General features: G+C 39.6%; 1 protein-coding gene across 2 annotated transcripts in view; it reads left to right on the plus strand.

The window, feature by feature from the left end:
* Window positions 1–22,091, plus strand: part of slc24a3 (solute carrier family 24 member 3) — a 128,088-nt gene that overhangs the window by 74,646 nt on the left and 31,351 nt on the right. For both annotated transcript variants that reach the window (XM_034899258.1, XM_034899257.1), the window contains exons 3-6: window positions 17,595–17,671; window positions 19,757–19,831; window positions 20,125–20,209; window positions 21,073–21,176. In XM_034899258.1, coding sequence (XP_034755149.1) covers window positions 17,595–17,671; window positions 19,757–19,831; window positions 20,125–20,209; window positions 21,073–21,176 — 341 coding nt within the window. The remainder of the gene's footprint in view (window positions 1–17,594; window positions 17,672–19,756; window positions 19,832–20,124; window positions 20,210–21,072; window positions 21,177–22,091) is intronic.

Genomic DNA, 22,091 nt, shown 5'->3' on the forward strand with positions numbered 1-22,091 from the left:
TAATTTTTTTGAGTTTGACATTTGGAAATTGCTGTTTGAGATTTTAAGATTTAACTTTCGTCAGTTTAAATGACGATGCATGGCTCAATGGCTGGTATGAGGACTTAGAGACTTCCAGCTGACAGCGGGGTCTCTGAGAATCCCTGGCTGGCTGCCAAGCAGGCAATCCTGGTCGCAACAAGCCTCCTGTCACAACAGACAGGAGCTTACGATTTTCATCTGCTATTTCACCACGAAATTCACATCTGAGACTTTTTTATGTGAGAAGTTACTGTGTAGAGTTTGAATTTGGGCAGTTTTACAAAAACGGTCAATTGCACGTTTTCTCCGATGTTGACGTTTTACTCGAGAAGCTCCAGTCTGACGTGACAGCCAGCTGGTGGCAGCAGGCCAGTCACGGTCGGGCACCCCGCTGTAAGCTTGAGGTCTCTCAGACCAGTCTTGATAATAAGAGGCTTTTATATTACCGTTGACGGATCATTGGTTTAAATATCACAACGCATGTCCATCGGGAGATCAACAGGAACCTGAGGTTAACTGTCTTTTTGGAGTTAAAGTCCACAAGCACCTGCAGGCTCGACATCCTTGCTGGCTGGCCAACACACACACACACATACACACACACACACACACACACACACACACACACACACACAGCAACGGGGGCAAGAGAGACATCTGTTTCTCTTTGGGAGATTTGTTTCAATTTTAACAAAGGCTATATGCATTAGTTTTAGTATTTAGTTCATACTTTTTTGGTGTATTTGGTTTTTGATTTTAACGCTATAAGACTGTTGCCGTACTTGCGTCACTCCCTTACCCCTCCTACCAGTAACTACAGGAAACTTCACTGTTGTTGCATGAAATGTTCTTTGTGTTTAGCCTACATTATCAGTTTCTTTCATCTAATGATGAGGCTAAGCAACCCTGGTAGCAAAACTGAAGGCGGATGCTTCCCAGCAGTCAGCTTTCCCTGCTGTCCATAAGGTTCCTCTGCACCCCTTTAGTTTCAGACCCTCCCACCAGCATTTGGGCCACGCCTCCTCATTTACATTGACAAGTGTCAAGTCAAAATGAAAAGCCAAACATTAAGTCGCAATTGAAAAGTTGAATCTTAAAATGTCAAATGGCAATTTCCAAATATAAAATTTAAAATTATAAATGAATGCACTAAAATAAAATTATTTCTTTTTTTTCTATTTGAAATTTTAATTTTAATAGACCAGCAACGCTTTCCACCATGTGACATCTGTTTACAATGTTTGGTGCGTTTGACAAAGTGCACTTGTGCTAACCGCACCAAATGAAAAATGAAAAATGTTGAATTTCACCCCCAAATCGCAGTCTACCAATTAATAGGTGTGATAGCACCCTAAGAAGCTTAAAGATGCAATAAATGAGTCAAAGCTCAACAACTCAGGCCAACTTGGAACTGGATAAAACTGCTAGTATCAGACTTCAACTCTAAAGTGTGCCTATTGGTACATTTGAGTAGAAGTAGAACCTTCTATATCTGGAGTTGCAAGTATTGTGAGTGAAGCTTATTCCTGTGTGTCATAGAACTTCCAAAAATATACACAAGAGTCCTACTGATGGATCTGGCCAGCGTAGAATATTTCTTCGAGCAATGTAAACACACAGCCATGTGCGAGAGATCAAAACTTCAGTTCAGGACCTGGACACTGGGACATCGACTAAGACTTCCCTCCATCATACATATATATTTATTATTATTATTATTGGATGACAATATTTTGTTGGTGTATGGTTTAAGACAAGCTGGTTAGGATTGGGTCAGAGGCGATCTGTGCATCATGCTTGGTAGACACAGAGGGACACACAGCAGCGCTTCTCCTCCTCAGTTAAGTTGATTAACGGTGCATTTGCTTAAATTCAGTCAAATGGAGTTGTTGATGGAACAGAGGATTGGGAGACGTCAGGTTGTCCACTGATTTTTTGCGCACAAGCAGATCTGTTACCTCAGCAGAAAAGCCCTTGCTTCTCTAATACCCTGACTCTGTCGTTTAAATCGTTATGCCACAGGTGCAGGTGCACCTAGGGTTGGGTATCTAAAATATGCGGGGTTGATACCAATAACAATACCGTGACTTTGATACAGGTTCCTAAAAAAATACTTTTTACATTACCAATTTTATGAAACAAATCTTTTATTTTCAGCTCCTACTACATGATCCTGTCTCTGTAAGTACCATAAGAGTTTTTCTTGCCTGACTCTATGACGTGTAACGCTATACAGCCAATAACAAACATTATAAGATCTTGGTAGAAGCATGCTGCATGCTTATTGGCTCACTGACGCTGATGAGACTATCTCCTTAGGCATTGAAATGTGAAATGACGAGGCCTTTTTCGATAAAAGATACTTCAGAGGCAATTCGGTGGGTGCCTAAAAACTAATGAATTCCCAGTCCCAGGACACCTAACTTTAAAGGCATACAACTCTGATTGGTTGAATTTACTACACCCAAAACCCACCCCAACTATGATTAGCAATTAATAGACTCAATACAGCCCTTTGTACCTTACTTTGTTCCCAGATAATGTGGAAAGCAAAAGTGGAGTTGGATATGCCCTACATGCAATTACACCATGCAAGTTCAGACAACACAAATAGAGTGGAAGGCAAAGAACATCCGGCGGCATCTCCATGGTTACCTGTCGTTGACTTGCAAAGCATTGTCTGTCTGTCTATTCACGCATTGAGACCACGCCTGAAGGACAGCAATTAATGAGAGCTGAGGAGTCTCTGACCAAACTAGGCAGCGCTCATCAAATATGATCACAATTATGTTACTGCATTTCCTATTTCTAGCTTCAAATGTTTTCAAAAACATATTTTAGTGTGCTGTTTAACTATAAAATGAGAATGTCTGTGATCAAGTCGAGTCATAACCAAGCACTGCTAGCTGGGTAACTGGCCGAGAAAACTACAGTGTAGTCTTATTTTAAAATCTCTAGTAAGCTGTTAACACTGACTTAATATAGGGCCCTATTAAATCTGTCTTATAGCTTTTTTAAATTCTTAATTGTGCGATTATTTCCATTACTTGGTATGACTAAAACTATTGCGCTCTAAATTAATGCTGCCATAAGTTTGTCTCTGGCCCCAGATGGGCCCTCAACCAAAAAAGACACTTGCCACTGACTTTTTACTTAGTTCTTTTGACTAAAACTGGACTAAAATGACGAGACTTTTAGTTGACTGAAACTTGACTAACAAAAAAACAAATGTGAATGACTAAATATGACAAAAACTAACAAATACATTTGGCACTATGTAATGTAATTAACACTATATCTGTGAATGGCTACCTTAGTGGCTTATTACATATAGGCCAGTGAGCCTATCATTAATGTTTTTGGAGTAAGAATAACGAAGATCCTTTATTGCCAGGCAATAGGGATGGGATGTGCCGGGGATGAGCTGGGCAGGAGGTAGAGCTGGGCAATATGAAAAATAAAAAATCAACTTTCAATATATTTTTGACCAAATACATCGATATTGATATTGCGGCAATTTTGTAGGGTTGACTATTGGGGATTTCACAAAACACTTATATAATGACATATTTGATAAAAAATCATCAATAACGTGGATATCGACTAAGTGGGTAAAGGCAAATATATAACCGTCTGAGAAGTTCAGAAAATGACATCACTTTACCTAAACGCAGCCTTTAAAACCAGCAAAAGACAACACTAGTGTCATATTGCAATATTATGATATCCAAACTTTAACACTATATCTAGCCTCACATATCCATATCAATATAATATTGATACTGTATATTGCCCAGCCCTAGCAGGAGGGATGATTTGGGGTGTGGCAACTTGGCCCAGCAAGTGTCCGAGGCAGGGGAGCAGGGCTGGCATGACCAAGGTAGATTACACGATGGGATGCAACTCTGCATGCTCCACTCAATCACACAGACAAACAGGGAGAGAGAAGAAGATTGACTGCAGGCTAGGCAGCGGTTGAGGCTATGACAAAAATCTGCATTTACTGTGATGATGATAGGTGGGCAGCAAAATCCTTGGGGACATGCTGTATGAATGACACTACTATAGGACGGGAAAAGATAAGGCATAAGAGCCATAAAATCTACAGTGATACCTACACAACGTAGGGGAAATATAATGGACACATAACATACTCCATTATCCTCAGGTGAGACACTGAAGAAACATTATGCTGATTGTACGATGCTTTATAATAAGAGTCTCAGGTTAGTGCGGGTCATAATCTGATTTCTTGCTGCCCACGTCTGCTGCCTCACTGATTAAATGCCAGCATTACCATGTAACCTTTAGCTGGAAAGTAGCATACACACACACACACACACACACACACACACACACACAGACACACACACTCACACACAGTGTTTAGTTTTCTCCATCTGCAACAAAAAGCTCAAAAAGCAGGCCTCCGTACCTCATCATACACAGATACAGTGCAGCTACTCCCTCACCCAAACAGCATTCACGGAAATGAGGCGCTAATCTGGTTTTCTGTGCAAATTGGCTTTCTTCTTCTTCTCCAACAGTTAGGAGCAGACTGCTTTAGTCGAGTACTACTTAAGGAAACTGGTGTTTTAATCCAAACCATAATCTTTTTTCTAATATTAACTGCGAGGCAAGACGGTTACCTTTTTTTGGCTAAACTTAATTGCAACGACCGCTGAAATGAGACACACCTCCCAGTGCCCTGTACTAGGACTCACAGTCTCACTTATTGGCTTAATTAAACTGTAAAAAACTCAAATGTCATGTGACTGGCAGGCAGTCCTCGATATTTCTTAGGATATATTACTAATTGTTGTGCATACGTTTCCATACAATATGATACAAACCCATTCATGAAAATGTGACTATTAAAGACATGTTGGTATCTATATGTTTTCCAATTTGTGCCCATATGAACTTTTTTTTAGAGAATATATAACGCCGAAAACGATGCTTTGGTTGATTTAGAAATGGTGTCATATAGCTGCAGCATATTGTTTAAATTAATTAGCAAATCAATTTTTTTATTTATTCTTTTTTTCTCAGTGTTCATTTCTAGAATTGGTTGGCAATGTAATACATACATTTATACAATTTAAACAACAAACAACATTTCTGCCAGCAGTCCTCCCTTGAAAGAAAGTCTTTATTTCTCTAATGTGTTTTCATAATCTTCATAGGTGGAAGTAGGTGGCATGAAATCGATCCATTTTGTGTCAAAAATGATCTTACAAACGAAGAAAGCTGGACTCTGTCAAACTTCATAATGCAACTCTTTGTCTTCTTGTACATTTTGATTTAAACCTCCGCTCTCCCTTTTTTTCTTTTTTCTCATCCCAAAATTGCTTCATCCAATGAATATGACTCCTCCCTGAAGGGGAAAAACAAGCTCCTTGGAAACGAGAACATTGGAGCTTTTCTGACGCAGAATGTACAGAGAGAGAGAAAACCTATTCCCTGTCAGAGCTCGTTATAAGCCTGTCCCAGTGGTGAACTTGTCATTGTGTAAGGAGAGTGGTTGATGGGGAATTTTTCCTGTCAGGGGTACTGTCAAACCAGAGTCTGGATCTGATATGGTTTTCTGCTGGGTTCCACTGATAAATGATGCGAAGAAGAAACATAGACCAAAGGCCAGTTGAAGACAGTAATGTGTAGTCTTTTGCTCGTTTGTTGCATTTTTCCCTTTGAAATTAACAGTGAGAAACCAATTAGAAGACAATTCCATTTGATCACAACTTATATATTTTTTTTTAAGTAGTAATTGCAAAGAATGCAAAATGTAAGGAAGCAATAGAAAGACACTATTAGATGAAGTGTGTCATATTTGTGTGGGCGTCTTATTTAGATGAACAAGTGTTTTGCTTCCCTCCATGGCGACAGTCCACAGAGCATGGAGCAGCCAAGGTGTGCTGAAATCTCAGCAGACCTCTGTGACGCATATTGACCACTGCTGCAATGCTCCCCTGGAAGCTCTGTGCGCTGCAGCCATGGAGGGAAGCCTCACACTGTTCATCTGCAAACACTGCCCACACTACCATGTGAGCCGTATTTAAACCAGTAAAATTGTTTTGCCAAAACATTTTAAATTACCCAAATGAAACCTGTATTTTTTGTGTACTTTGCAAGCCATTGTGTGAAGATTGTTGTTTGTGAAAAAAACTCCACTCTATGATTAAAAGTAGACTTTTGTGAATTGTTAAACTTATCCAAGCGCTACAGCATAGACCAGAAATTGGCAGGGCAGTGCTGAGGTTAGTTGCCCACCTAATGCAGCTCAATGGTGGGTAAGTATGAACCCTCACTAAGCCTGTGGTGCTAATTGTTTCCTAAGGCTGCGGACACTTACATCACTACCAAACTGTGACTCTTAAACTTAAGCCCTTCCCTCATTGTGAAAAAGTAATAGCCTAGTTATGACAATTCCAGCTCTGAAACTAAATGTAAGACGCTAGTCCAGCCTTAGCAATCCAATGAGCAGCATGTCGAAGGGGGTGATCATCAAAACAAAAAACAGCTCAGTTCTTAAGCAAAATGATAAAATCCTCTTTACAAATAATCGCATGATCACACAAGCTGTGTGTGCACTTCATCTGAATATAGTGACATTGAGCTGGGGTGCAAAACACATGCCAGCCACCCCCCCCTACAACACAAAACCCCATTTTGTGTGCCTACACATCATGACAGTGTACACACAGTCCACAGACCAGCAGCAACAAACACTTCAGAACCATGGGCAGTGAACAGCGCTCACGGCATTTTGAAAACCATCACCACAAACAAGCAATATTATTAATTATTTATTGTTATTAGATTGGCACAGCAGCCTATTAAAGATAACAAAGATTACTTGTTGCTCTCTCTAATATAACCAATATAAGCTGCTGTGTTTAGGCTACAAAACGTGCATGCAGTCTGAAATTCAACTGTGATTAAGCTATAAGCAGAAGGAAACTCTGCTAGTTGCTACGCTAACGTGCAATGGTAAACACACAGAATATGGTACACGTACAATGCAGAGCTTGCAAACTGACAACGCAAACGTTGTCAACGTAACTCACTGAAAATCCAAAATACTTCCACACTGGCAACTTCAGTTAAAGAGGCGGGGGTTCAAGTTCTGAAGATGACTCTCCTGCATTTGCAGTTGCCATCCTATTGTTTGACTGGCTGTAAAGTTAACTCGTATGTATAGGGGCAATGCTAGCCTGTGATATAAAGTTAGTGATAAAACCTGCCCATTTAGAGGGAAGATAGGATTGGTCAATTTGAAATTAGTCTCTCATTGAAAATGAATAATAAATTGGCCTAGTAACGGGAACACAGGCAAGATTGATGCCGCTCCGTCTGGATTGTTCAACATAGGTTCCCTCCAAGGCGGGGCTTCTCTAGTCTGCGACTTGGTTGTTGACTGGAGACTAGACTTTCTGCGATCTGGCGCAGGCGTGGCAGCAAAACCATGATTTCTTCCACCTGAACCAAGCAGTCCCGCATGGATTTGTTTACATCTGTAAACACCACTCATCCACGAGGGAAGGTGGTCTCACACTGCTCTATTGCGAGAACTGGAAGTTTACACCCCTGCCCGCTCACGAGATCCTCCTCAACAGGCATACTGCATTTCCCTAGACTACATCAGACACTGTGACTCAATTACTGACTTTAAAAAAAGACTTAGAACAAATCTCTTTAAAATGGCTTATGGACTGACTTTATTTTTATTTTTATTTTAATGAGATGACTATAATTGTAAATGTGTTTTTTATTTGTGAAGTGACCTTGGGTGTCATGAAAGGCGTTTTAAATCAAATGTATTGTTATTATTATTTATTATTATTGCTCAGCCGTAAATTTATAGCTGGACCACCAATAAAAGGGCTTAAAGCACATCTTCTTCCTAGCAACTGTAGAGGCAGTAAAATTCTAATAGGTCGACAACTCATTTAACGCTTCACCATGTAGGGTTTATTTCCTCAAAACAATGCTATTCATATTATTAAATGATCAAATAAAATGACATCTTATGACTATTAAATATCATTTTTTAGAATATCTAGGCCCGCTGACGGTCCACCACTGACAGAGCAGAGGGCTGCTCAACATTGACAGTCGATTCAATCCCCCCCATTTTCCTTGCTTTGCTTTTGTTTTTTATTTTTATTGTTAACTTACATTCTGCACTTAGCTGCAGACATTAAGAGCCATCATAAAGACATGTTTATTTGATTTCATTCAACACTGATGTTGGTTTGCGATTTACAGGAAAATGTTGTAAAGACAGTTCTCTTCTTTGTGCCTCTCTTCGTGCTTGCTCCTCATTTTCTTTAATTTCTTCACTTTACATGTCTAATGTCCGATGCGTTAGGTAATACCACCCACTTATTTGTAAGCACTTGTGGCAGAAAATAACTGCAACCACATGCTGCCGTTTGTATATGTGTGTACGTGTAGCTGCCTGGTTTCTTATGCACTAAACTGTTAACCACTAGCAGGCGTGGGGCCACAGGGTCGAGCATTTTAAACTTACATCATATTTCTCCCTCATACCTGGAGTGAACATGTACATTGCGTGCTGACTGTGTCTAAAGCTGCTCAGTTTAGAGAATGCGTACTGTTTATGAGGTTAAGACAGATGGCATTAAAGACTAAACCTAAATGAATGGCACTTTGTGCTTACGTCACAATGCATTAAAATTCCATCTTTATGAGAAAAGACAGCTGCAGCATGACTGGCATACTTAATGGAGAGCCGTGCTCTCACTGTGTGTGTGTGTGTGTGTGTGTGTGTGTGTGTGTGTGTGCGCCTGCACAGCCCCCAATACAATAATATTAATAACTGTAATTTCGCATTTTTTCCCAGGATCTGTAACAAATTACAGTAACTTCTATTTTGTAATTAAATTACACTGTTAATTGTAACTAGTTACTTCCCAACACTGTTAATAACATTTTCTTGTGGCATGACAAACTTAGAACACATTTTTGTATTTGTTTACCAGGGCTTTAACCTCACTCCTTCACTGACACTGAATATCTTGTGTTAAGCTGTCACACATCCCTGCAGCACAAAGGTAGTTAACTGCCTGTGAACTTGGTTAAAGAAAGTTCATTTTGAGTTGCCCTCAGTTTAGGCTGAATTTTATGTACATGACTCGTAATTTCTATTAAGAGAAACTGACAACTGGTGGTGGCAAGCCCACTAGCGTGCAATGCCAGGAAGTGGGTTCAATCCCTTCCGTGACATGTACCATGACCGCAACAGGCAAAAGCACATGTCTTCCCATTCATTTTGAATGTTGGCAGTTGGCTGCGGCCGTTGGGGTTGCAGGGGGGATCTTTAAAAAAAAAAAGCAGCGGCTTCTAAGAAGAAATTGAGACAAATTCAACTTCTTGAAAAACACAACTCAATATCACGCTCCGGTGGCCAAACAAGCGGTATCAAACTTGCCAGTCGGTTTTGAGGCGATGTGAGAGTCCGGTACAGTAAAGGGGAAACATCACTACCATCATCGCTGACACAAGACAGTTTTAAAACACTATGAGGGTAAAAACAGCTAAACACAAGAACTGAACTGTCTGGGTAACAGCTGACTGTTTCCTAAAACAACAAAACATAGTCCCTTCGTCTCTTTTCTTTCTCTCTTTCTCCTGAAATGAAGCTGCCTTCAAGTGCGGTTGGCAGTGTTGAGATTTACAGTATAAACCATCTGACGAAAAACAGTAACTGTGAAATATAAAGTCTACTTGTCGTACATTAGGGGGTTAAAGAACACAACAGGACCTCACACAAATGAGTCATTCAAGTGATATTCCCACGACGTACAACCCTGCTGAAAATCGACAGATCACTTTTTCTAGTGTAAATGGGCCCTAACAGTGCAAACAGCTACATGCAAAACAGAGCATTAGTGCGTGCGCTAACGGCTGGACCGGCATCCTAAACAAAGAACAGAGAAGGTCATATTGCAATACACACGGAGGGAGTATGACTTCCCTCTCTGCTTAGGAAGCCCTTACTTCACTATTTCTTTACATAACAAATATTTGTTTACTGTTTTATTAATGTTCTAAATGTTGACTATAGCCCCTTTTTAAAAGCAAGATTTAAAAGATAAGTTTCTTGAAGGAGTGCTTTTGAGTATTTGACTAAGGACCAGGCTGCAGTAATACAGACAACAGCAGTTTGCCTCATCCCTTTTTACTCTGTGCTCTGTTCATCCTGTTCTGTGTAAAGCAGTTCAGAGAGGCTGCACACTGCACTTAAACCAACAAATACCAGATTATACATTTTCAGGAACCGCTTTAATGCAGCAGCTACTGTAAATCATATTGATTTTTTTCTTTTCTTTCTGTAAATCCTGGAGATTATGAAACTCTTTTGTTTCATCCACTGTTTGACATCCACTATTTCACAGAATATTTAACAAGATTAGTGCGGTATGAGAGGGGGACTTCAGTGCAGCGCTGATGCCAACCTGTTCCAACTACCAGCACCACCCTCCACATACATTTGTTTAATCCTAAACCATGATGGATGCTCATAGATGAAATAGATTGTTCTTAACATGAGGAAGAGGCATTTTGACATTTACTTTTTAATCACTTAGTAGAGGCTTTTACCCAGAGTGACAGCAGGCAACAGTCACATAAATCCTTTCATACATGACATTCACACATGACATGTAACAAAAACCTCAAGTTCAATGCTGAAAGAATAAAGTTTGCATAATGTTTTTAGATAGAATCATGGTACTTACTTGTACTTATCACTGTAAAACTTTTCACATTAAATGAACAGTAACATACTGGCAGCAGTGTCGCCAGTTTATTTACAGTATGCACAGTTTTTTAAATGTTAAGGTATATTACTGTAAATATACAGTTTCCTATTGTATTATTTGAATTTACAGTAATATACTGACTGTAGTGTAATTCCCGTCTTTTCCTTTATTTTCCCAAAATGCATTGGTATTGACAGTAAATACCTGTAATCTGTAACATTCGCAGATAGTGCTTTAATATTATTTTTTCAGTTTATAATATGATCCTGTATAACATTAAAAGAGTAAGATACTTTGAGATTTTAGCTGTATATTTACATCAAAGGTTTACAGTGAATGTATACTTTTTAACCCTTGTGCATCATTAGATACATTTTTTTTTTGGATTTGAATTATTTGGACTATTTTGGCTCGGTTACAGTAATACATATTGCATAATTATTGGTAAAGGGGCTTTCACACTGCCGGGCTGCATGGCCAATAAATCGATATTATATTGATACAAATACATGATGCTGGATATCGTCCTAAATTTTGGATATCGCAATATGACACAAGTGATGTCATTTTCTGACTTCACCAGACTGTTCCAGCTGTTCTATTTACTGCCATTACCCACTTAGTCATTATGTCCACATTATTGGTAATTATTCATCAAAACTCAATGCATAAATATTGGTGAAAGCACCAACAGTCAACCCTAGATAACGCCGCAATATGGACATCAATGTCAATGTATTTGGTGAAAAATATTGTGATATTTGATTTTCTTCATATCGCCCAGCTCTATCACGCGGTAACTCGCTGCCTCCGGTCATTTTATATAGAGGGATGCAAAAGATGTGAAGTGGTTTTGATCATGGTGGTAGGACTATGAAGCAGTTGCCGCCCACGTGAGATTGCAAAGATTTTGCAGTGTGAAACCAGTTTAAGGAGGTGAGTTTTTCCTCAAATGAAGTTAAAGTTCATATAATAAGTAAAAAATAAACTTTATATCCAAAATACTGACCCTCATACCTTTAAGGACAGGATCTCAGGGGGCCAAAGGGAAAGTGGTTTGGATCACGGCGGTAGAGGTATGCGGTTTCCACCCATGTTAACATGAACAGATTTTGTTCATCGTGCTGAACGGTAACTGCAGTAGGAACTGCTTTTAGTAACGCTGAGTTTTTTTGGGAAACAGTCTTGCAGATAGGCAGTTGTCATGGCGGTTGTGAGGTGGTCGTCATGCCGGTTGTCAGGGTGGTTGTCAGGGTGGTTGTCATGCCGGTTTTCTGGACGGTTGCCGCGCAGCTGTGAAAAACAAACTCAGACTCTCAGACCCATGAGGATACAAATGTCCCCATTGAAACCCAGAAGTTGATTAAAATATTTTACTAAGTGAAAGTGAAAATAAATGTCAATATATAATGTTTCATGGGATTTTTTTCAGGCAAAGATGTTTGTCCTCTAATGACACCAGAGGAACTTTTTAAATTGAGGAGAAAGGGTTAAAATCATACATTTTATTTGTGTTCAAGTAAGTTCCCCATTATAATAGTTCAGTGAGCCTCTAATCTGGGAATTGAAAAACACAAAGACTCCTCATAGCCGCTCCAACAGAACCAGTCACACCAACAGACCAAGACTATTGTGGTTATTTTGGGGATGTGGAATTGGCTAAAGCGGTGTCTCATTAGTATGTAAATAGGCCTGTGTGTGGTGCGAGTGTGTATTTGGGTTTGTAAAATTGTTACTGTTTTTAGGAATATGCATACAATAAGTGTCAGGTGTTAGACAACACTGAGACTGAACTTAATTGTTGTCCTCCCTGCATTTTCTCAATGTGCTGTGAGTGTGTGTGTGTGTCTGTCTTTCTGTCTGAATGTGTGTGTGTGTGTGTGTGTGTGTGTGTGTGTGTGTGTGTGTGTGTGTGTGTGTGGTGTGTGTGTGTGTGTTTGTGTGTGTGTGTGTGTGTGTGTGTGTGTGTGTGTGTGGGTGGGTGTGTTGCACTCTTCTTGTCAATGGCTGTCCTTGCTGTGAAGGTTCTGTGGGAAACACATCCCCTTGTAAGAAATGGCTCTGCAGAGAAACTGAAGTTCTTTTTTTAAAGTTGACTCTGACTCTACAGTATGTTTGAAATCTAAGGTGATTGGCTTCTATAGTAACTGCGTTTAGTCAGAGCAGAATTTAAAGCAGTAAAAAAATAAAAATAAAATGAGTGAGAAAAGGAGAGAAGATTTGTGGCACAAAATATCGATTTAGATTGCATGTTATATGCTATTCAGGCTAAATGGAACAAACGCCATCCCAATTAGAATTTGTCATGTATTTTAATCCTGATTAAATGGAAATACTCTATATAGTATATGATACACAATATATAATTTGCTGTTGGCAATCGCTGGTCACTGTAGTTGGTTGGGGTTGGTTAGGTCTAGGCATGATGAGTGAGAGATGTTGGGGTTAGTGTAAAATATCAGATGCAGAGTAGATACTTTAACCATCCTAGGGGAACAAAAGATTGCCTCCAGCAGGGCTTGCCATTAACTTTTTGAGACACTTGTCCTTTGGACAAGTACATTTACATTTCACTTGTCCAGACAAAAGTCACTTGTCCGGGTAAAGATTTCGCAAATCGGCGTTGGCTCAGCGCTTACAAATCAGTGCTTACGAATCCGCGCTTAAAAGTCAGGGCCCAAGACGTGCTATGTGTGAACTGTTTAAAGATGTGAGGTAAGAGGCTTTCTGGTGCATCGCAGACACATCACAGTAGCAAGCTACATATTTGGAGCTGTCGGGGAGTCAAAAAGCCAATTAGAGCAAAAGACACTGGTTGAGGGGAAACCTAGTGGAGGGGTCGCCTGTAACAATAGGAACTTCACTGTATGTGTTGCATTTGCAACACGGACCTAAGTTGTTGTTACATGAAGAGAAAGCAGGCTATAAATGGTAAAGATCTGTGGAATGGATGTGCCAATGACAACAACCCCTAATCCTTATTTCCTTTTTCTTCTTTGTTTTTGTTGCGCCAAGTTTTGTTGCGCTTGTTTCTGACATGGACATCCATTTTTGAAACAGAATCCTGTCTTGCACATGGCATTACGTCATTTCCTGTGTCACCTCCCGCATGTGTAGTTTGGAGACCAGACACACACATCAGGGATTCCTCTTGGTGAAATACCTGCTCGGTACACGTTTGACTATAACAGACATAGAATAAAAAAGTACTATTTTATTTTTCATTCCAAGCTGACTTTACAATGGCATCATGTGAGATTCTTAATTTTGTCCGTTGTTTTCCTTCCTGTCACTCCCCCCTGCTTCTCTCTCTGTGCGGCTGTCAGTTCCTATGAGCAAACAGGCCTGTGTTGTGTTTGGGCCACACAGGGCAGCCTGAAGCTGAAGCCGCCTGACTCACAAGCTCTCGGCTGTTGAGAGAGAGAATGTCACTGCACATTGGGTTGCCTTCACGTTAAACAAGCCAATGCACAAACCCACACAGCAAAAAAACATCCAACGGGAAAGTACACACACATATACTCACAGCACACAGACAGTACACAAGCACGCACACACCGTCACACTGAGCTATTTTTACCCTGGCCACTCGTATGCAAACTCATATGCAAAATGCACATGATGGCTGTTAATGACTATGTGGCATATTTTGGCATGTTGTGATTAGCCAATGCTGTCGGGACAGTGATTGATTTGTGCTTTCACCTCTGTCGAGTCGAGGATAGGGGAAAGAGTGGCGTCAAACTGATATCTCACGCAGGGCTGCTCACTAAATGTAAACTCTTGGGCACTACCTCCTTTTTACCCAGCTTTTAATTTGGCTAAAGCACAGCAGTAACATGCACCCTGAACTCAAAGGCAACGTCAAGTTTTAAGCAAGATCGCTTCAGTGTGCAGCGGTGAAAAAAGCTACAATGTTAGTTTACATTCCCAAAAGTGCTTGTTTTGCCACTGACATGCTCAGATTATCATTCTTAGTGTCTGGCAACATTATGGAAAGGATCTCTACAAAGGTCAGCCTTTCTGTTAAGGGGTTCAATATACCAATTCACATGGTGAGATAAACATATGTTTTATTTGAATGGAGTCTGTTGGGTTTAGCGATAGTACTTTCTGAGCTGTTTCTGTTTAAACAGAAAGGATTTTACTCTTTAACAAAATAAATAAAAAATAAATAAAAAATAACAAAAGCTGACAGTAACAGCGTTCTCTTACTCAATACTGAACCATTTTTTAAAGTTTTTTGTTCACATTAATCATTCAAACACCAATGCATGGGTGAAAATGGTCAACTTTGGAAAAATATTAAATAACCCTTTAAGTAACCCTAAATATTGCATCTCTATGCATTAAATGCAGTTTTGGCTCACCCTCAAAAGGAGCTGTGTTGTGATTTAATAGCAGTAAAAACACCAGGATCTGTTCTGAGACACCACTCACAAGCTCTGTGTCTTTTTTTGACAGCTCAAACAGAACAGTCTAATTTAAAGCCTAACTCACGCCAAAATGCACCCTAGAGTGTTTTTGTGAATATACTTGAGCCAAACATTAGTTTAAAACATAATTAGGACAGAAAGGCCACTTTTAAGATTTACCGTTTTTTTCGTTTTCGTGTTCCGAGTCAAGTCTCGAGTCCCCAGTGTTCGAGTCCAAGTCCGAGTCACCAAAGAAGAGTCGAGTCAGAGTTGAGTCACCATTACCTGAGTTTGAGTCAGAGTTGAGTTTCGAGTCCTCACTGTTTGAGTCCAAGTCAAGCTGTCAAGGTAAAGTCTGTGTTGAATTCCAAGACTGCCTACATTCCTTCACTCTGGCACCTTTAAATTGCTGATATACTTGTTTGACTTTTAAAATCCCTTCCCAGTGTGTCCTCCCTCAAGGAGAGACAACTGTTAGTCTCTGCACTTTTTCTCCAAGGACAATGCCTTGGAGTCTGAAGGAGACATTTGTTTAGTGCTACGCAAGTCCAGGGTCAGGACCATAGCCTATCTGAAACATCGAAAGACATGTTTTGTTTTTGTTCAGCTAAGCTAAAAGACCGGTAGAAAACTTTGAGGCATGAGAGACAGATGCAGGTGTAAGAGTCTTGTCTGTCTGGTAAGATTAATTGTTTTGATAGGATTGGACGTGTATTCAAGCGGGGTGTTCTTCTCAGGAAAACTGTTTTAATTTCGCAAGATGTTTTTCACACTGTTGCTTTGTGAAAACTGGTGTTGTCACTTGGTTATTCTCTGCAGGGAATAATTAAATCTCACCAAAGTCCAAACCTTGAGTCAGTTGTGCAGCTTTGTCTTTTTTTTGTTTCAACAAAGTCTCACTTCCAAACAATTCCTCTCTCGCTGTACAGAAACTTCCACAACACAAACTTCACAATCTGGGGCGCATCTCTCTGCATTTTCCAAATGTGAGGAGGAAGCCCGCGAATCTTGCACTACAGTTGCATAGATCAATATGAAGTCCTTTGTAAGGAGAGTAGTAAAAGTAAGAGCAAGAATAGAGCGTTAAGTGAGCGATGTCAGTGAGTGTGTTGTTAAGCAGGAGAGTGGTAGCGCTGTCCGACTGAGAAGCATATGTGTGGCTTTGAGGAAAAACCAGAAAAAAAGAGATCCCTAAGACAATGTAAAGTGAGTAAACAGTTAACAATACACAAGAAGCTTCTCAAGACGTGGTGACTTCATCTTTTGTTAATATTGTCGGTGAAGTAAGGGGTGTTACCCCCAAAAGAACATCAGTCGTGGATGGAACGTCTCCTCAGCTGCTTCCCGGCCGGTCTTGGAGCTCGAAAAAGGAAAAATGTAACGTCTTGTATCAAATTTTTATAACCTATTTAGTCAGAAACTTCATCCAACGTCTGAATGCTCATTTATACATCCTCAAGTACAAGTACAATTCATCAGTCTGCGAGTCCAAGTCAAGTCACGAGTCCAGAGAATAGAGTCTTGAGTCAGACTCAAGTCAAGAGAATATAGACTTGAGTTAGACTCAAGTTCGAGTCCAGGACTCGAGTACTCCAGCACTGGCTTGAAGTATCACCAGGGGCTCAAAACGTGAACTCAAGCATTCAGAACATTGTTTGTGTACACAAAGTTTACTAAAGAAAAAGGTTTTGAACAACTGAATAATTTTGATGCTATCATAGTAGTGCCCCTAGCACGCCAAATCCATAGGCCATTTGACCAAAAAACAAGAATACGATAAATCTTAAAAGTGGCATTTTAGTACTTATTATGCATTTCAACAAAGGTTTGACTCAGGTATATTCACAAAAAGTCTTGTGTTATGCAAGGTTTCCACATAATTTTAAACAGGTCTTAATTTCTCTATCTCTTATGCTCACTGAAATGTTCCTGCAGCACTTGACAATGTTATTTTTTAATTCTGTGGTGTTGTAGTTTTTTCTGTCTCTAATCCAATTATAATTCGCTGAATTACTTATATTGCAGCCAATCTAGACACCAGTCCTATAATGTCAATGAGGTGATAGGTGAACTGTTTCAGACAATGTTTTCACACTGACATTTTTTGAGATGTTGAGATATACTTCTTAAATTTTATTCATAATGATCTTAAAATTGTCATAAAAGTCTTAAATTGGACTTTGTGAAACCTGCAGAAACCCTGAGAACTCCCATTTACCAGCTCTTTTGTATTTGCTTTCCACTCAGGAGATCTTCCACTCACCTGCAGTTGAAATTCAATTTTTCTATTGTTTTTTTTTCATATTTTGTTTCCTTTTAATTTTATTCAGCACATGTACATATGTGTTTGTATATTTTTTTCTCTATGCAGCAATCCATGAGTTTCCCAGGGATTACTTCACCAACCAGGAGCGTGTTGATGGAGCAGTGGGTCTACATGTCCTTTGTGTGAGTGTTACCTGCAGAACTCTATACAATGTACACACTTAGAAAAGGATGCCAATGCTCAAAGAGATCCTACCTAGTCTTATTGGCGTCCATTTCGGCGTCTCGCGCTCACCATCCAATCAAAACGCAACGTTACCACTCTTTGGCCGGCTCGCAAGCCCAAACGGTGTGTATGCGGCTTGCCTGTTGTTTTGTTTCCGGTCTAGCTAGATCCGGTGTGGTGTGGTGTTGTAGTTTGCTTTGCCAAAAAAGAAAAAGTTGCGTAAAATGTACGCTGCTAAAAAGGGTCTGTGTTAGCGCCGTTAATAACGTGATTAACTGACAGCACTAATTTTGTTATCAAGTCAAATATCCAAATGTTAGTCTTAGCCTAACCATGGATGTTTAAAGTTAGCTAAAGCATTTTGTTACCAAGTCATACATCCAAATGTTAGTTTTAGCCAAACTATGTATGTCTGTAAGTCAGCTAAAGCATTTTGTCACCAAGTCATACATCCAAATGTTGTAGCCTAACTATACTGTAAGTTAAGCTAACACACTTAACGTCAGACATAACATTAGCTTAGTGTCAAGATCCCACAGTCTCCCCATTCTCTGTGCTGATTCCTTACATCTGTATCCACTTTTGTCTTCATAAAAAACTCTCTTTTTCAGGTGGGCAGTTTATAAAAACTCAAATTATGAAGTATTGTTCTTTACATTGTTGGTAGTGATATGCAGTACAAGTCAATGGACAGCAGAGAGGTAAAGGCAGGAATTGAATGTGTGTCCATAGGACGGGGAGCCTGATCTAAATGGCAGTCAGGCTAGCTTCCACAGTTTGAGAGTTGAATCAATCTTCTCATTTAACTCCCAGCACATTTCCCAACATATCAAACCTTTGCTTTAAATAGGATAACATGATCATACCGCTGCCATCTACTATCACAAAATGGGAGGGCGACCCTGAAGAAGTGGCATTGGATAGCAGACACAAACTTAGCTTAGTATTAGTCAAGTGAATGGTGATTTGAGAGCTTGAGGCTATATGTGGGCTGTGAGATAGACATGGTTTTGTTCCATCTCTTTCAATAAAACCCACTTGACTTTATCTTTCCCGATATCTCCTGAGCTCGCTATAAAGTAAAGTAGCTAAATAAGCTACTGTACGTTATCTGAGGAATAAGGCGGATAAACCACTGCTTCTGGGAAGCAAAGCTGTTTATGACAAACTGAAAGTTTAATATTAATATTAATATAATTAGTATTATAGTATATACTATATATACGTTTTTGTTAAGACTCAGTTTATGTCTAACTAAAATCAGGTGAATGATGGTAGAACCTGTGATTCCACAGGAAAGTCACCACCAAGCCATGGAGTAAAAATGTTTTTTCAGCAAGCATCTCTGCCATTGTATTGTCACTGTCACTACCCAATGTGAGTGGAGTGCAGATGTGAGTGAGCATGCGTCACTTTGCGACGAGTGTATGTGAGTATTACATGCGTCACATTGCAATGAGTGCAGATGTAAGTCGCGCACTTTGCAACAAGAATCCTACAATATGGTAACGAGAGACTTCTGTAATGTAAATACAGTAAAAATGCACCTACACAACAAAGTCCATTCACTTCAAGTTAGCAATCAAACTCAACCAAGGCAGACACTTGAATGGCAATTTGAGCTAATGATAGCAATCATAGATAGCTTGAATGTTTTTGAAATGATATCCATCTTCTGTTATTGTTTGTAACGAGAAAATTTCACAAATTTCAGTATGACACGTTGTGCCGTAAACCGTTTAAACTGTTTAAATCTGAGCTCACATCTGCACTTGACTCACGTCTGGTCGTGACAATCCCTTAATCAGTGTATGTGTGTGCGTGTGTGTGTGTCTGCTATGCTCTGCTGTGCCTTAATGCCGTATACTGCCCTGGGAGGTTTTCCTCGCCAATGCTGCTTGAACTGCAAGGAAGTAGTAGAACTGTTAGGTCCTTGTAAATGATGTGGTCTAGTGTGGTCTAGACCTACTCTATCTGTAAAGTGTCTCAACATAACTCTTGTTATGAATTGATACTATAAATAAAATTGAATTGAATTACAGACGGTCTACATGTTCCTGGCCCTTGCCTTGGTGTGTGACGACTACTTTGTCCCGTCTCTGGAGAAGATCTGTGAGGTAAGAGAGCACCGCCTCCACTGAACCTCCATCACTTCACAACAACTCCCTTTGGGAGGCGCTGGGATGTATTTCTGTGAAGAATAGTTTTTTCTATATTTAGTTGTTCTTTCTTTTCTTTCTTTGTTTCTGTCTTTCTCACTTTTTCTTTGTTTCTGTATTTAATATTTCTTTCTTAATGTATTTTTTATTTCTTTTATTTCTTTATATGTTCTTACTTTTCCCTTCTGTTCTTCTTTTGTTTTTTCCTTTCCTTCTTTCTGTCGGCCTTTCTCTTATCCTGTCTCCACCAGCGTCTCCAACTGAGTGAGGATGTTGCCGGAGCAACCTTTATGGCAGCAGGCAGTTCAGCTCCTGAACTGTTCACCTCTGTCATTGGTGAGACAGACACACACACACACACACACACACACACACACACAAACACACACACACATTTTGTGTAATAAGACTGGGTTAATATAACTTTATCTTGCCATATTTAACTTAAGCTGTACAGACTGTAGACATCTTCGCTAATGTTTTGTGCATTTTATGATTTTAGGTTACGATTACTCTCATAATACTTTTGTTATAATAATTTGTATTTTCTATTGATTGCTGGTATATTTACATATCCAGATATTCGTATTTTATCGCAAATATGTTTTCCCGCAACATTTCTGTAGAGATTGAGAGTTGCAAATATGCTTGATTTTTCTTAAAAGTACTATTTTATGTGACAGAATGTCACAATATGTCACAATAGAATGTCTGGTGACGCTCAGATTAATCACTGGACAGTTTGGGTGGCCGGACGCCAAAGAAAATGTCATTAACTATTTCAGAATAAAGTCCATGTAAACATAGATTAAAATACTAAATAAATAAAAGCATAAATATATAGAGGTGTCCATTAAAAATTGTTTTTGTTAATGCAAACACAATTATTATTCAGTTACCATCAGCAGGGCTAATATAGCATTGTGGATCAGGTGACATTTTGACTACAATCACACCAAAGAACCAACATTGGTCAACATCACCAATAGCTTAAGATTCGATTGGATAGACTTTATTGATCCCAAATTGGGAAATTTCATTGCTGCAGCAGCAAAATGTCAGACACACATCACACATACAGAATATAACAGAAATAATCGAAGTAGGAAAGAATGTACAAACAAATACAAGTTGAGAATAAAAATGCACAGCTACTTCAATAGTATTGTGATCATTTGTGTTTGCGATCTGCTGTACAGGAGTTTTCATCACAAAAGGTGACGTCGGGGTCGGCACCATCGTCGGCTCGGCCGTCTTCAACATCCTCTGCATTATCGGAGTGTGTGGGATATTTGCCTTAGAGGTACAGTGCCAGACACACGCACACACGTTTACCTGTCTGTTTCTCTCTCTCACTTTCCATTTTTCCCTCCTAACATTCATTACTAAGCATTTTAAACACTGCACTGTTTAGTATGCATCCATGAGCCGAGTGACGTCGAAGAATATTTAATTTTGAATTTTCTGCAGTACGCCTAAGATGATACGTTAAAACCAAAAAACCTAATAGTCTAGTAGCCAACTAGGTGAACCCGGAAATGTTGAGTACACCAAAGTTTTATTGCAGAAATGTGAAGTATGGGTCCCCAGTATACATAAACTGCTGGATGCTAATTTGCATATGTTGAGCAATTTGCATAATTAGCATAATTAGCATTTTTAGCTAAATCGTCCATTTAGACCACATATTTTGCACTCTATGGCCAATTTCTACAATATGTGAGTGGTTTTAGAGGTTTTAGAGGATGCTGATTTCATTTCTCGCATTGTCAGATTTCAAAGAGCTAATCTTAGGACATAATGTGATTCATTTAGGCAAATTCTGATTACTTTAAGGCATTGTCACACATATACACTTTACACATGCCGTACAAGACAGGCCCCGCAAGTCGCTAGGGCAATGCCCAAATGGCTGCCCAGGTTGGTCCGCAAGTCGCAAGCTCCAACAAGGACCCAGTTAAAACTCCGCCAAATGCAAGAATTACAACTGAGTCTGGGGCACCCAAGTCAGCCCGCCAGACGCAAGGCTAATCAAGAGGGTCTTACCTCTGCACCACACAAAGCACCCAATGGCTACCACCTTCAGGCAACGTGCTATGCCTCACAATTAATTAACAAAAGGCAGCCTCATCATCTTCACTGTCCTTGTATGTTCTGTCATCATCTTCTCCAGATCCTTCATCCCTGTCTTTGTGTTCTTGTTGTTGTGTAAGTATAT

Source organism: Etheostoma cragini, chromosome 17, assembly GCF_013103735.1.
Source record: "Etheostoma cragini isolate CJK2018 chromosome 17, CSU_Ecrag_1.0, whole genome shotgun sequence".
In the NCBI taxonomy this organism is placed as follows: domain Eukaryota; kingdom Metazoa; phylum Chordata; class Actinopteri; order Perciformes; family Percidae; genus Etheostoma; species Etheostoma cragini.